This window comes from Pygoscelis adeliae, unplaced genomic scaffold (assembly GCF_000699105.1).
Source record: "Pygoscelis adeliae isolate BGI_AS28 unplaced genomic scaffold, ASM69910v1 Scaffold284, whole genome shotgun sequence".
NCBI classification, from domain to species: domain Eukaryota; kingdom Metazoa; phylum Chordata; class Aves; order Sphenisciformes; family Spheniscidae; genus Pygoscelis; species Pygoscelis adeliae.
In genome coordinates, this window is record NW_008824671.1 from 653,019 (window position 1) to 669,557 (window position 16,539).

General features: G+C 48.9%; 1 protein-coding gene across 2 annotated transcripts in view; it reads left to right on the forward strand.

The window, feature by feature from the left end:
• The first annotated feature begins 16,165 nt into the window (after window positions 1–16,165).
• LMNB2 (lamin B2) overlaps window positions 16,166–16,539 on the forward strand; it is a 36,896-nt gene continuing 36,522 nt past the window's right edge. For both annotated transcript variants that reach the window (XM_009322996.1, XM_009322998.1), the window contains exon 1: window positions 16,166–16,428. In XM_009322996.1, coding sequence (XP_009321271.1) covers window positions 16,228–16,428 — 201 coding nt within the window. In that variant the 5' untranslated portion in view covers window positions 16,166–16,227. The remainder of the gene's footprint in view (window positions 16,429–16,539) is intronic.

A 16,539-nucleotide genomic window follows, 5' to 3' on the forward strand; every position in this document is an offset into this window, starting at 1 on the left:
ACGGTGAAGGCAAGAACAAGTGCAGGAGGGGTCGGGCTTTCTCAGGTCCGCCAGCACGAAGCACTCGTGAACGCGGACGTCGGACCTTCCCTGCGGCCGGACACCAAAACTCGTGAGGGGAATCGCCACCAGCACGGGCCATGGGTCAGGCCGCGCCCTGTGGCTAAGCCAAGCTCCCACAGATTTTTCTCCCACAAATTAAAACTGTTGTATTGCGTGGCCGTGGCTTGGCCATGTTGGATAGACAAATCAAAAGAAATGGGTTAAAGGGTTTTGTTGAAATGGCAGAGATTGGATTTTCTTGCCTGGACAAATCCTTACCTCTGAGAAGGAACCGCAGCTAACGTGTTGTTCAACCCAATGAACTGTCTTCTGCTTTCAAGGGCAATTCCGTTTAATTTCTTAAAATTGAAAATACTGAATTGAAAATATAAATTTAATTGAAAAATTTAAAATACTGAATTTTTAAACAAATTACAGAATTTTACATCTTGCTATTAGACACACTATAGAACTAGTCTTTGCAGAACTGGTTCCTGCCATAACAGGGCAGTTGTTGCAACTAACACACGAAGTCTCATTGGATTCTCTGTCACCCAGCTTGTGGCACAAATTCAAGCAGTGAGGAATATTCGTCCCTCAGATCGTGAAATGGGTCTAGCTCTAATGCTTTTCTCCACAGGAGGGCAGAATATTGACAGACATTTGCAGGGCGAAGATGACTGTCCTATACAGACAAAAGGAACCCCCAATCTGCTTCACTCTAACATTCCTGAAAGTCAAGAAAAAAAAAACTAGGAATGCCAATTTTCTTATCTGCACCTCTAAAATCAACTCAAGTTTGATGTCATCTTTGCTAATGAGAACTATCATACGGGGCAGCTGAAGGTCCACCCATCCACAAGCTCTGGTTTTCCTTCAGGAGGAGCTGCCAAACACCCCAGGCTGGAGAAGGCAGCGTCACCTCTTCTGCCACTGCTGTTGTACCTGGAGCTCTTAAGGCGGCCGCTTACACCAGCTCTGGGTGTGCAGAAGGGGATCCTACCTGCGGTGCCTCTGTGACCACCGTCGGCCCTGAAATAAGCACTTCCCTGGAGGAGGAGGCTGCTGCTTTCTGCTGCCTGGTCTGCGAGCACGAAGCACCCAGCAGAGCATGCAGCAGACATGGGGCTCTTCCCCCACTCACCCTGGCTATTGCTATGTTCCGCTCATGACACCACCTTCTTTTCCACTCCGTGTGCCAAGATGTAGATGTACAGTTCCCAAACTCTCCTTGGGTTTCTCCTCATTTTACCTTCCTGTTCTTCTCTGAACACACACCCCCCCCCGCCAAAACACTGCCTTTCCCTCAAGAAAAGGTTCTTTCAGACCCTTTGCCTCCCATCATTGCTTTCACAAGTCCCTATTAGAAAATCCAGTTTTTCAGTTTCCAGAAGCTTTTGCCCCATTCCAACAGCAGTAGGTGCCATCTCCCACATGCCCAGCATTGGCAAGTGGTTTGTGTCTCAGCTGACTTTCCCCCTTTCTTTGAATTCTGCATTAAGTCCTCACACTCTTTGCCCTATTACTTTCCCAGAGCCGTTAGGAGCAAAGACCCCATCAGGTGAGCATGGGAGGGAGAAAAAAGGGAGATAAGGTAAAGGAAACCACATGATTCGGCTGAATCAGAAGCCCCACGTTGGGACTGACTGGCTCTGCTGAGAAGGACATGGGGGTCCTGGTGGACAATAGGCTGAACGTCTGCGGTCTGTCCTGGCTGTGGTGAACGTACTGGGCTGTATTAACAGAAGTGCACCTGGTAGGTTAAAGGAAGTGATTGTTCCCTTTACTCAGCACTCATTAGATCACATCTGGGGTGCTGCATCTAGGTTTGGGCCTCGCAGTGCAAGAAAAACATTGATAAACTGGAATGAGTTCAGAGGAGGGCCATGAAGATGTTTGAGGCCTGGAGCATATGTCCTGTGAGGAGGGTGGAAGGAATGGGGCTTTTTCAGCATGGAGAAGAAGCAGAAGTGAGCTGAGGTAGATGTGAAGCAGCCGCCTGAATTTCTGATTAACGAATGGAGAAGAACGAGTATAAGAACGATCCATCCCAACGTGCCAGAAGTTGAGCAAGTACAGCAGGAGGCCAGGCTGGCTGAATGGGGAATTCTGGATTGAGTTTAAACACAAAAATGAAGAGCATGGAAGATGGAAGCAGCATTGAGCTACTCAAGAGACATACACAAACATTGCATGGACATACAGGGACAGAACTGGAAAAGCCAGAGTTCAGCTGGACTTGACTGAAGACCAAGGGAAGAAGGAAAAGTTCAGCATGTGAACACCTTGCCCTTCTCCCATCTGCTCCAGGTTTATAAAGAGGGAGCCATTCTCTGCCACAAGATGAATGAGGTTTATCTTAGTGTCCCTCCTCTTCTCCAAGTATAGAATCAGCACAACCCATGATCCACCTCACAGAGGCGCAGGATACACAGCTGAATGATGATGCCTTGGACCCCATCGTCTTTGGACCTGAAGCTCATCCTGCTCATTGCAGAGGTATGGGCCTTCAAGGCAGGCAGCCAAGTCAGGTCCAAAATCATCCCCACCTGCCCATTTCACTGCATCCCTCTTTCAGCCAGCGCCCTGCATGCTGTCGTGGCCAAAAAGCCACACACACTTTCTGAGATCCACCATTTGCAACCATGGAAAGGCAGAGTTCCCTTCCCTCCTGCTAAGGCAGACAGAATTCCCAGAGGGTCACTGTGGAGCTTATACCCACCAACAAGCTGTTGTGTAACATCGGATTAAAGGTGCTCTCGCAGGATGTGCTCCCATAGCTGGCACAGTGGTGGAGGCTCTTCACCCAGTAATTCCAAGCATGAACTTAATCGCTTCCCCAGAAGTGAGGAGGACAGTCAGGAAGCTGTAGCCTGCTGCTGTCCAGCAGTGCTTCACCTTCCTGTCTTACCCCTCCCTGGCCAAGGCCTTGCAAGACACAGGTGTTTGCATTTGCCAAGATCCAGCCATATTTTTCTGCCAGATGTCTTCTAGCAAGCAGCATGGGTCACCCTGTGAGCCAGCAGACGCAGGGAGGCTGGTAGGTCTGGGCATCGGGAAGGCAGGCAGGAGACAGGCTCAGCCTCATGCCTAAATCCAGGCCACTTTAAATTCAGAGGCTACTATCTTATGTTAATTAACAAAAATATGCATAGCAACCAGTGTGAAAGCACTTCAGCATCATTCCGATAGGTAGCCAGAGGCCTCCCCTTTGAGCTGAGACCTTGTTGCTCGCAGTGCACTGGTTTCTTCTGGATGTGCCCCTTCCCCAGTGCATCCTGGCTGTCCCGCTGGAGGCTTCTGGACCTCAAAGACCTGAAAGCCCCACTCACTTCTGCAAGGCTCGGGGCTGGTTGGTTCTGCACTGAGGTCTGCTCTGTGCTTCATTAGCTCAACTTCACATGTTCACGCAGGGTGTTTCCCCAAGTGATGGAGCCTCACTGTCTTCCAGGAAATAATCACAATAGCAACCGGCAAAAATCCCTGCACAGGGTTCATCATGCACAATGCTTCTGCAACTGAGGCCCTCACAGTCAGGGATGGAAATAACCCCATGCACCGAGATAGAACAGGGCTCTGAAAAGAGGATGTGGGGACAGCAGAAGTGATAACATCTCTCTCTGCCAGCTAAGGAGTGGCTGTGGCTGTCAGACACAGAAACTCGTGATGATGAGCAAGGCCCCTCTCACAGGCACGCAGTGCTATGCTGGCACTGCTTGGGCACTTGGTAGTAGTTGCCACCATTGCTCCACTGTGGTCTTTTGAGGGGGCAGAAGAGCGCTACGGAAGGGATCCATCCAGCCTCTGCTGGTGAGATGCCGGAGGTGGAAGAGTCCCTGGTGTGTAACGGGACTGTCCAGGGAGCAATCAGAGCCAAAGCAAGGTGGCCCTTCCTTGCTTAAGCTTCTTGGGAGAGAACTGAAGGTTGCTGCAGAGTCCCCACTGCTACCTCTTTTATTAAAAAACAGCGCTCTCCCGCTGGAATGACTCCGCTGCCTTCGGACACTCTGTCTTTCTCCTACATAGTGTTTGCCAAGCAAGCCTCAGCACAGGGGAACATGCTGCATCAGCCTCAGCCCAGCCAGGCTAACCTCTGGCTGCCTTCTGCCAGACAGTTACTGTGTTGCTCACTGTCTCTCTCACAAAGTTTTAAAGCCCTGCTTTGAGGCAATCGGACACTCTAACCACTTTCTTTGGTGGTGGTTTATTAGTTAGGTTTAAGCATAATTTTAAACAAAACACTGCTTTGCACATCATAGGGCAATTTTCACATCAGTCCTTGGTTCTTCCAGTTGAAGTAGTTTGAACCTGACTTTAAAGAAAACTCTGGTCTTGGTAAGTTAACTGAGGTCCAGACAATATCCCCTAGAAGTATTTGTTAACTTGCAAGACTTTCCACAGCAAAATCAGAAACCAACAGCCTCTACCACCAAAACCAGGAGAGGAAACAGTAGGCTAAATCCTTCTCCTACATCACCCCATAAGCAAGGGCACCAGCGGCTCCGCTGAAGCCATGGTCTCACCTCTGAAGCAGCACATGTGCATGAGCATACAGACACGCACAGAGAAGCCACAAAAACCGCACTCCTGAGGGAGGAAGGGCAGATGACCCTGCAGCAGTTCCCCTATCACTACATGTAACACCAATGAATGGGGAAGGCTACATGTATTTCTAATGTTGTTTTGTGCAAAGGCTTCTTTTATAGCACAGGTGCACTGCTAAAACTGTCACCCATGCTGTCACAGACCGGCATCTGTTCCCGAGTCCACCTGCTCCAGGAAAACTGGAAAACAACCCCTGCCTGTTCCTTGGAGCTTCTGCTGAACGATGGTTTTCGTCCACCTGGCCAGTCCAACTGCCTGCTCTGCCTGAGCAGAGGAACCATCTGCAGCTGCCAGTTCAGGCAGGCTGCTTCCGTCTGCTGAAGAAAAGGATTTATCCCTTCTGGGGCTGCACTGGGGCATACGATGCTTGGATTTTACAGTCTGGGCTAATCTACTTCACCTCTGTTGCCATGCAGTGGATGACTTCCGCAATTATAGGTGCCTCAGCTTTGGTCTTCCTTGTAAGTTGCTCATCACTTCCAAGTGAAAAGGATACGCTTGGGTAAACAACCTTTATTTCCGTCACGGAGAAGCAAATTTCCTGCCTTCCTGTAGGGAATCACATAGAGGAGGACCTCAGCTTCCCCTGCAGCCACTGTACTGGTGTATCACATGCTGCTTCTCCCCTGTGCCAGCACACCTTTCTGTAGGACCACAGTGGCTGACCTTCCTTTCCTACTTGCTGCTGTTGCTGCGGATGGAAAGGCTTCACCCTTAGCAGGTGGGAAGGGCCATTTACAGCCCTACAGATTTCTCTCAGAATTAGCCACTTTGGACAAATGCAACCACCATTTGTGTTACTGCTGCCTTTTACAAGACAGCCAATGTTTTGCAATGGCTGAATGCCATATAGATATGAATGGCTTCCATGGGGATGAGCCCATGCCCCAGTTTCTTGGTGGGCCGGTTGAGTGTCGCTGCAGGCACAAGGGAGAAGGCTGGATGGTGTGGTTGGGAGAGCGAGGGTGCATTGCCCCTTGGGGCAGCACTGGGAGGCCAGATGAGCTCAGCCCAATCGTCAGTCTGTGCCAGTGGGGTCTTGGGTTGTCCCAGCCGTGAGGAGCCTCCCAGAGGGAGGCAGAAGCCCAGACTGGCATCTCAGCGGAGCCTGTGAGGACCTCAAGGTTCAGATGGAGGTTTGGAGCTGGCCCTCATTTCTAGTTCAGTGGGTGCTTGGCCCTCCATGGCTTTCCTTCACCTCGGCATGCTGCTCTGGACTGGGAGGAGCACTGCTCCAAGCCCAGGGTGCAGCTCTTGTCTGTGCAGTAACAGGGCACAGGAAAAGGGGCTGCCAGCACAGGAGCCTGCGGGGAGGCCCTTGGGGTGCCAAGGACCTGGCTGTTGAAAAGGGGGTCGGAGAGGAAGGTGGGGTGAGGTGCTCAGTCTGCAGCATGGACAAGCAACATGGGCAGCAGTCACAGCCAGCAAATGGGACGATTGCTACGAACTGCTGTGCCCTGTGCAGGTGGATGCATGTAGGTGCTGCAGGGGCAGGATGCATGTCCCAAGCTGCAGAGTGCCTGTGTGAAGGATCCTTCACCTCTGGCACAGGCTTTCCCGCAGCCCCAAGGTGACCTGCACATTTGCCTGAGCAGGCCCTGGTGCTTCTGGTAAGAGAAGCTAACTGGCACTATCTGTTTGGACACTGCCTGCCCAGACCTGGTCCCACTAAGCAAGGGTGCGTCTCTTACCCATCCCAAGAGGGCTTTGACTGGCATGCCCCTGTGGAGGCAAGAAGCGCTCCCCAGCATAGAGGCTCCCCTTCATTTCTCTAGTGACACCATTTCAGAGGAGCAGCTGTGTGTGAGCTGGCTCTCAGCTGTGCTGTCTGCTTGCACTGTATGTCGCCAGACAGCTACGAAGCGTTTTTACATGACTGATCTCATGACACATCCTTTAGCAAAGGCTTAGAGCTCTAACATTTCCCAGTCCTTGCTTGCATGGATGGATCACCTGTCCACACTTTATCCTTGGAGGCTGGGGACATCTGCAGAGTCTGGGGCATACCTGTGACCTCCTGCAGGGCAGGGAGCAGCCGCTGGTCACAGATGTCCTCAGGCCAAAGGAAGCCAGAAAAGCAGCGAGAATGATGCAAGGGTTGAGGAAGATGGGGGGACTCCAAAGGGGGGTGTCCTTCCCAAAATTAGTTCTTTTGGAAGAAGACTCACCAACAGGCCAAGGATTGCAGGGACAACCCTGCAAGACTGTTTCCTGAGAAGAAGGGAGTAATGGGGGTATCCACCTTCTAAGGAGGTGTCAGTCCTTCCTTGTACGTATGACAACAGGAGAATCCTGTAGAAAGCTAATGTTGCTATTTCTTTTACATAAGAAGGCATTTTTGACAAGAATGAACAGGAAAATTGGTCATGAATTGGTTGGTGTGGCCAGGGTGCTGCCTGTTGTTGACACCAAAGGAGAAATGTGCAGGGTGGGGAGGAGGAAAAATATTTGAATGAAAAAGTAAACAGAATTCAAGAGATTTGTGTAAAGACAGAGCAAAGGCAAAGCGCTAAGCAGTCATAGTGCCCACGGGTGGCCCATATAAGTGTAGATTCTTCACACGGGATTTTCTCCTTGTGGGAGTCCTGCTTTCTGGTCATGCAGCCAAAGATGTCCTGAGGTTGGCTGAGCACCTCTGGGCGCCTGAGGTGCCCAGTCGCTACACTGGAAGGACTCCCGGCTCCTTGACAGATGTAGGGTGGAAGTATTCTCCCCTCTGGCCTCGGGCCAGTCCTGCAGACCCAACCCCTGCCACTGGGAAACTGGGTGGGGTGGCCACTGAACCAGAACCACTGAGTGACATAGCATCAAAATGTATTTGCTTAGCGGGAGGGGTATAGTGGGTGGATAGTGATTTGTATCCTGCAACACGCAGACGTGACAGGCTTGCACAGATCAGAGCTTCTGCCCCCCCATACCATTTCAGACCAGCACAATACAGACATAGGAAAGAGAATGCTCACTTCCAGCCATCAGCATACTGACTCCTGCAAGTGGCGGTTCATCTACATAATGTCAGCCATGCATGTGGTGTTCCCCTACACGGATGCATCACTGACAACTCTCTACTGCTTTTTAAATTAAATTGTCAGTATAAGCTGCCAATAGCCTCACTAACCACGTAACCCCACACCAATCTCTCTGCCTTCCTCCATACCTGAGGCCATTTAGCAGTTTGTAGCTTCCTAGCACTCGTTGGCCTCCCACTCCAAATGTGTTATAAAAATGCAAACCCAGCAACAGTTGCATAACCATTTATCAACTGCTTCTTTATTATCCAGCAGATACCGGATTAATCTCACTGGTTAAAGCTGAGCAGAGTCCAGGTCTCACACATCAAACAAGTGTTTTCAGGGAGACCACTCTCCAAGACAACCACCAAAGGGATGCTAGACCCCAAGTAGGCATCAAGAACGCATCCACATGTGCCACAGGGGTTGCACACACCTGCATTGGGCTGTGTACACTGCAGCAGGGGGATTATGCCTGGGGCTAGCATCTCTGTTAATGGTGTGAGTAGATCCCCGGAGACTGATGAAGCCCTGAATCATTTATGATGGCAGTATCACACACCCCTTCAGAGCATCTGCCCACACTACTAAGAGTGACAGAAGTGGACACTGTGCTGGTAAATTGAGGCAATCTTTCCTGATGTACTGAGGGAGAACTGGCCTGGTCTCTTTGGTGCACGGGAAGAACTGTCAGCTAGTGAATTCATGTCATTTATTAGTTCTCTGCAGGTTGGGAAGCTCAATACTTTGAACTCACCAGTTATTTCTCTGGATTCCATGGAGTTATATATAATCTTTTGTACTTGAGGGAGCTCAGAGGTCCAGTCAGAGCAGACCCAGCTTTGAAATTCCTGCACTTGGGCGGATTACCCACCGAGCAACGACATGTCTCCAGCCCCCACTGTGTAATGGCCCCAATCTTTCCAGTGGGCAAAACTGCATGCAACTCTGTCCACACTGCACCACACAGGGCCAAGCTGAAGCTGGTTTTCCTTTTACATGCAAGATTTCTGCAGACACTGTAAAACAAATTAAATCCTACAAAGCTATGACATTCTCATACCCAGAAATGGAGTTTAGCGGTGTTAAGGTAGCCTGCAAATACCTCCATCAACCTAAAGCTTCTCCTCATTTGCTGTAGCTCCTGCTCATTTACTCCATCCAAGCAAATCTCTTTCACGGTTGCCCAAAACATATGACTCTTGCACCTACCCACCCACACCCACCCACAGTGCACTGGCGGTAGAGAAAGAAGTTACGTGATACTGCTGGCCTTCAAAATTCAGTACACAGCACAGGCTGCAGGAGAGCCGGGTAGGGCAGGGTCTTTCCTGGTTTGTACAGTCAGGTACCAAACTCAAGACAGCAAATGGCTTCCTGTTGTAGGTTCATGGTTAGTCAGAGCTGTCCCTCATGTTACGGAAATGCAGCTCCAGCACAAGTGCTAACTGAGCCTGTGCTCCGGCACTTCACTGTTGTCACCAGCTGTGGACTGGAAAAATGTTTTCCAATGACACAGATGCATTGATAGGACCTGAAAGCCAGGTCCACCGAGCTACTCCATGAAGCTCAAGATATACAGACATTAACTGAGTAATCTTCACGGTCATCTTAATTTCATCACAAGATCATTATAAAGCTTGATAAATTATCCTTTGTAAAATACTTTGAGATCCTGGGTGGAGCACGCTTTGGAATTGCAGAAAGCATTCCTTTCATCTCCTTTATTAATCATGTAATATGCACAAGAGAGATTGACCCCATGCACATACCTCTTTATCTCCATAGACCCGTCTTCTCCCCTCTCGCATACATTTACTCTGTAAACTTTATCTTTGACAGAGGCCCTGTCTTAAGGAATCTCAGCACTCCCAGATGTACGCAGCATTTTTCACATTACGGTGCACGATGGGCTAATTATCTTTCAAAGGGGAGCCAAAGGTTTCTGCTTTCACCTTTCTTTGCTAAAAAATGAGCTCCTAACACACTGGGGGTTTGTTTTTTTGTTTGTTTGTTTAACAGAATAAAATTGAAATCTTAACCCATCTCCAGTGAGACCATGACAGAGGCTGAGCCAGCCTGGCCAGACATGAGGTATGTAACAGGTTACTGCAGCTGCTGGAGGAAAATATGTAAATAGCTCTATGGTGATGGGCACTGAGCCAGCTGCAGTTGGTCTGCGATTTGAAAATTAGGCGCCAAATGGTTGTTTTGAAAAAAACACTGGGTTTGTTTTCATTAGCGTTTGAGATCAGTGCCAGGTTTTGTATAATAACAGCGCGGGGGTGTGAACACTGCATGCTCCCCTCCCACAGCTCTACTGGAGTAGCAATGATCTAAGGGATTCTCAGAGCAGAGCTGGGATTGCTGCTGGCTGATAAAGCAAGCTTTGTGAACTCAGAGGAACTGCATTTCAGAGCCAGTCCCCACCCTCCTCCACTACACTCCAAACTGCCAAATGGCTAAAAGATTAGGGGCTTGCTTGTGTTATGAGGGAACCTGAACTCCACGGAGTGCTGAGAACCTGGGGCTACCCTGGCAGGCTGCATAGGAGTCTTTTATCTTTGGATCCCTGAAAGTATAACTAGAATGAAATTCAGGTCTGTATGTGAAACACAAAACTCATAATGTTAGAGATTATTGGCCCAATATTTCATTAAAGGTGATCTGAATAATCCCTTCCTTGATCTTAGATTAATTTTGCTACTTACCTATATAAATAGCAGCTACTTATGCACACGAACGCCCATGGCTCCATCTCCACAGAGTCCAGGGCTGCCGGCAGCCTGACTAGAAAGAAATGGCGATATTGTCCCTACCTGGCCACCTCATCTGTTTTCAGTGGTGTTTTCACAGTATTCTATTGCCAAGAAATCTGTCTTCCTATTACTTTGGAAGAATTCCTGAGCTATGGGGAGCCAGTGAGGGGAAGACTCAGTAGTGAACGCTACGCTGAAGGCTGTGGTGTATCACACACTACGACACTTCCTTTGCCTGATAAAGGCCGTGAATGAGTTGTACTGTAGAAAGCCTCTCCGTTGCTCTTGTGTTAACAGATGTGGCTCTTTTTAGCATGTGATTTAGCATAAGCAAATCACTGTGTGGAAAAGTGATGAAGTGAATTGTGGAAAGTTGAGGAGCCCTGAGCACTGACCCACCCAGCTTCTTCCTTTGCCACTTTTCTGTTGAGATGGGGGGAAAATATGAGAGAGTTTTTAAATGAAATTCTAATTTCTTTCTGATCACATGAGACCAGGGTCTGGTTGCAGTACAAGAGTCTAAAGGGCCACCCAGGTCCTCCTGACAATGAAAGTCACTCACCTTCCTGCCACAAAGGAGTGAACAATCCCAAACACAGACCTGAATTCTCCTCCCCAGGCTTGGTTAACACTTCCCCGAGTGTGATACAGGTTGAATCCTGCCTCAGTAAGGAGGTAAATGCTGTAGCAGAAGAATATTATTGTTCAGGGCTTCTGCCAAACATTATATGCCTGGAATTAGAAATAAATAGGCCCTCTACACGTTACAGTGTGGTGTCTTGTCTTGAAAAAAATCCTTGTTCTACATACAGTCTGCTGTCTGTTTGCTTTAATCCCACAACTGTGCACTGTGTTCATCTTTGCTCTTTTTTACATGTCTCTTAGCAAACTTTCTCATAGCAGATGAGGAAGATCTCATCTATGACACATGGCATACTATTAATTTTCTCTACTTGCTTTGGTGCTTTCTGTCCTGACGCTGCTGGAAGCAATTTTATTCAATGAAAGCTGAAATTCTGGAGCAGAAACCTGTCGTGAGGTATGAGTGCTTCTTCCAGACATGCAGTCATTGCTAGCCATTTTTTAAGCACTAATGCTGAGCTGGATTGAATTTGGACTGATAGGAAAATGTTCTGTGCTATATGTTCAATCCTTGCCCCTTCCTGAAATTAATGAAAATATCTGAGACAATCGATTAAACATTGACAGGCTGTTCAGAGTGAGATAAGGAACATGAGGCAGAGGGGAAGTTAGGCAACTGTGGAAAAGACAGAAATAATCATAGAATCATAGAATCATTAAGGTTGGAAAAGACCTCTAAGATCATCGAGTCCAACCATCAACCCAACACCCCCATGCCCACTAAACCATGTCCCTAAGCACCTCATCTACACGTCTTCTAAATATTTCCAGGGATGGTGACTCAACCACTTCCCTGGGCAGCCTGTTCCAATGTTTAACCACTCTTTCAGTAAAGACATTTTTCCTCACGTCCAATCTAAACCTCCCCTGCCGCAACTTGAGGCCATTTCCTCTCGTCCTGTCGCTTGTTACTTGGGAGAAGAGACCGACCCCCACCTCGCTACAACCTCCTTTCAGGTAGTTGTAGAGAGCGATGAGGTCTCCCCTCAGCCTCCTTTTCTCCAGGCTAAACAACCCCAGTTCCCTCAGCCGCTCCTCATCAGACTTGTTCTCCAGACCCCTCACCAGCCTTGTTGCCCTTCTCTGGACACGCTCCAGCACCTCAACGTCCTTCTTGTAGTGAGGGGCCAATCCTGCTATTAAAGATATACAAATAATGAAGTATAGAATGAGAAAGGGGAGGGCATGGCAGCAACTGCTGAGAAACTAAAGCAGTTGAGGTAAGAAACAGCAGTGGAAATCCCGTGTCCCCAGATCTGTGAAAGTGTCAGAGTCATTGTGAAATCCCAGACAGGATCAGAAAACTTGTTACACCCAACTATACAGGAAACTGGTCAACGACTGAGAAGATGCTCTGCATCAAAGGATATGCAAGGTTTTCCTTTGTCTTTATTACATACTGTAAGTAACCTCTTCATTTATCTGATGGGAGAAGCACTCCAGTGCTAGGCAGAGCCTATCACTGCTGTCTGTGTTACCCGACATCCCCAAAATTTATTCTTATCCTATCCACACTGTCAGATATATTGCAAGTATCTTTGAGCTAGAGCTCCAATACTGAGCCCAGGGCACTTCCAAGTTCCTGACTTTGTATCAGGGTGAAACCTGTACATGCACCAGCCTTCTCTTGTGCTGTGCTTTCCACAAAGAGTAAACCTGGGGGAGTGGCTGAGGCAGGAGCCTTGGTGTGCTCCGAACAGGTTCCCAGTCTGAAAAGCCCAGGGAACACAGCCCCAGCGATTGCCATGGCCCTCTGCCACCCCAGTCAGGTAAGGCTGACACATCCCTAGATTGTCCCTTTTTTAACAAATGATTGTGCCCTGAGCTAACAAATCAATTCTACCTTCTGAAAGCAGAGCAGGAGTTTATTATAAAATTGTTTTGGGTAGCGCTGAACTGTCAAGATCCTTAATGAAAAACTAATTGCTAGATACCGAGAGACAAACGAAAACACTGACTCTGGTTCAACACTAACCCGTATCATCAGAGTGATCCAAGAGGACCAGTATTTGAACAGATGCTAATTCCACAACTAAAGCATGTGTTGTACTCCCTGTAAAACACAGTTGTCTAGTGGGCTCTCAGCTTTTGCACTTCCCTCCTCCCTTGATGCTTTCCTTTCCCCATTCCTCCCCCAAACTGTTCTCTTCTTTTTAGAAGAGGTAGGAAAAGTGAACATACATGTTCCGTTAACAAGGAGGGGAGACCGGTGCCAAGGATGAAAGTTACTGCTAAAGAAAGGGACCTTCTAAAAAATGTAGAAAATATTTGCTATTATTATTCAGGCATATTTCAGGAAGTATATTTAGAAAAAAGATTTTACTGCAACACAGTTGATACCAACACTATGAAAATAACTGGTAACATCAGAAGGAAAAAAAACCCAAACCTTTGAAACATTCAGTTTCTAAGCCATTATCTAAAAAATCTGACAGACAAAATAATGGGGGATTTTGGGCTAAACTTCATGAACAAAGGGGATTTACATCTGGATTACATTATCAATCAAAATTAGGCAAAAAGTTTAAAAGAATTTCCAAAATAGGACAGACGCGCAGAGTGTCACGTCAAATCCCAAGAGAAACATGAGCTAACCCAAAAATGCTTATACAGCGGCTTTCAGGATTCCCAAAATATTTTTTTCTGGCTTAACGTAACCGAAGTTTATAACTGGTCTTCCACGAATTTGCTGGTGTTGGAAACTGCATGTCGAGAGAGAAAAAGTTCATTCTAAGTGCACGGCTTGAAGCTCACACGCATTTTTTTGCTTTGCTCGGGGGAAGGCAGCGAGTTTGAAATGGTAACAGGCTGCACACAGGCAGCTCCGGCGAGAGGCGCGGGGCTGGGGGCTGGAGCCGATCCAGGAGCAGTTGGTTTACAGTTTGCAGACAGGCGCCAAAATTCAAAAAACGCACTGTGCTTCAAACCCAGAGCCGCGGATGAAAACAATGAGGAAGGAGGTGGCGCCAGGGGCTCCTGGGCTGTCCCTGGGGCGGCTCCGTGCCCTGAGCCGGCAAATGGGGCAGGGTCTGACCTCCCCGCGGAGCAAAGAGGCCACGGCACTCTGGGATTTGTAGTCTTTTCTTTCTGCTTCCTTTTCCAGATAAATTCAAGTCAAAACCAACTTGAATTCAGTCAGGAAGCTGAGTTTCACACCGAGTTGTATATTGTATTATCAGATCTCACTGATAAAGATCTGATAACGGTGACTTTCAAATAGGGAGGTTGTGTAAATGCCTGCAGAAAGGGCATGTGTAGGGATCTATAGGCTTGTTTTCATTTTAGCTATCATTCATAAACTCCCTCCAAGTCACGCACTGATACCCCCGGCTTCACAGACTTGGTGTGGAAATCCCTGCCCTCAGCTCTCTGTAGGCAACAGAGGTGAAGGAGCGGTCAATGCTGTCCTAGGAGAGATGATGCCCAAGCCAGGTGGGATGGGCACTCTGTTGTCTGCAGAGGAAGCCAGGACAACCCTTTTCGTATCAGATGCGTATTTGTAAACAAATGCATTCAGGTGAACACCTACTATTTACATGGGTCAACTGCTAAAGATATGCAGTGATTGCAGGAGGGACTTACAGCTATTTGCCGACAAGGGTATTGAGCATCCAGGATTCCTGGATTTATTCTGAGGTTTTCCAGTTTGAGGTGTATTCGATATTAGGATCCCAGATCCTCTAACATGAGGATCGTCTAGCTTCTATTTTGAAGATAAACCCATTCGCACCTATTTGTTCAGCCTGGCTCCCTAAGTTTCTTTTCATATATCATGTGCAGTGTTTTCTTGCTCTCTTTCCGGTTTCTCTGTCTAGATCTGTCCTCCCTCTCATGCACAGCACTTCTTTGCATTATGCTTATGCTGCTTTTTTTCTTTGCTGTCCATTTATATAGATGACAGACTTTGAATCTGTTTTTTCTACATCTCGGGCAGAAAATCTCCCTTTTCTCAGCCTTCTCTGGTAGCCGAAAGGTACAACAGCAGTAAGGGCTTTTCAGCCTCCAAAGTTTTGAGACATGAGGAATTAGCTTATGGGAATGGTAATCCAGTTTATACCGGTTAATGCGCAAGAACTGACAGAAGTTGGGGTATATTCAGTAAAAATATGTTTTGGGAAAAATAATACTCCAAATCTTTAGGAAGGGAAAACTTCCTGGTGGATTTTAGTTTGTACAAAATTTGGCTGCATTTCCTGGGACTGCAAAAGATTTCAGGGTAGCTTCCTTCTTGAACGGCCTCGTCGGCGACAGGGAGGCATTGCAACCTCTCAGTAAAACTTCGGAAGAAATGTCTAGAATCTACAAAACAGCACTCCTAATAATTCACCCTTGGAAATAGCTGATGGGTGTTTTTTCTGAGACTCTCCACCCCCAATTTAAGCAAACAGCAGGTCCCTGGCCTGTAGAACTTCAGTGCTAACAGCAAAGCACGGCAAATTCATAAACAGCTCAAACCAGGGTTATATAACAATGTTTTAGACAACTAATGTGAAAATACATCCTGTAGGAGAAATACTACTTAGGTTTCAATAAAATTGCGACCGTGAGCAGCACGGCTTCACTGGTAATCACCGTGCCTCTCCCGGGGTGTGATGGCAGCCGGTGGTTCAGGTGGGTTTGGCGAGTGTGGGGCTTTATGGACAGCCCTGTGCTCCGGCGGAGGCGGGCGTGCCCTGGGATGGGCACCCGTGGGGTGGCCCGCACCCCTCAATGCCCAGGCGGCTGCTCCAGCTGCGAGCGGGACTGGGAGCAGCTGCTGACAGCTGAGGAGCACGTGAGGAGCAATCCTGGTGGGTAGCCCTGGTCCCTCCTGGTTTTATTACAAAAAACCTCTTGGCTTCAAGGTTGGCCCCTCGCTTCCTGCGCTTTACTCACACTCACGACAGCCTAATTGTGTGTTTTAATAGGCGGCACAAGCTACACTTTTGCACGAGGAGAAGACTCGGTCCCGCCGGGCGCCCGGCAGCCCACAAAATGGCGAAGAGCCGGACTGCACCTCCCAGCGCGCCCTGCGGCACGGCGCGGCGCGGCCATCTTGGCGCCGAGACTTCATTTCCCAGGCGGCGCGGCGGCGGGGGAGGCGATGTCCGCCATCTTACCGCTCCCTCCTCCCCCGGTGCGGCTGGATTGAATGAGCCCGCTGCCCGCCTGCCCGCGAATTGAGCGCCATGTCAGGCACCCCGAGCCGTGGCACCCCCGGCGGGACCCCGCTGTCGCCGACTCGCATCTCCCGCCTGCAGGAGAAGGAGGAGCTGCGGCAGCTCAATGACCGCCTGGCCGTTTACATCGACCGTGTGCGGGCGCTGGAGCTTGAGAATGACCGGCTGCTGCTGAAGATCTCCGAGAAGGAGGAGGTCACCACCCGGGAGGTACGGCCCGGGGCGGCCTGCTGGCCCTCGCCCGGGTCTCCGGGGCGGGAGGGCGAGCAGCGGCGGCCCGTTAGAGGCGTTTCCTCCGCTCCGTCCCGGGGAGGGGGTCCG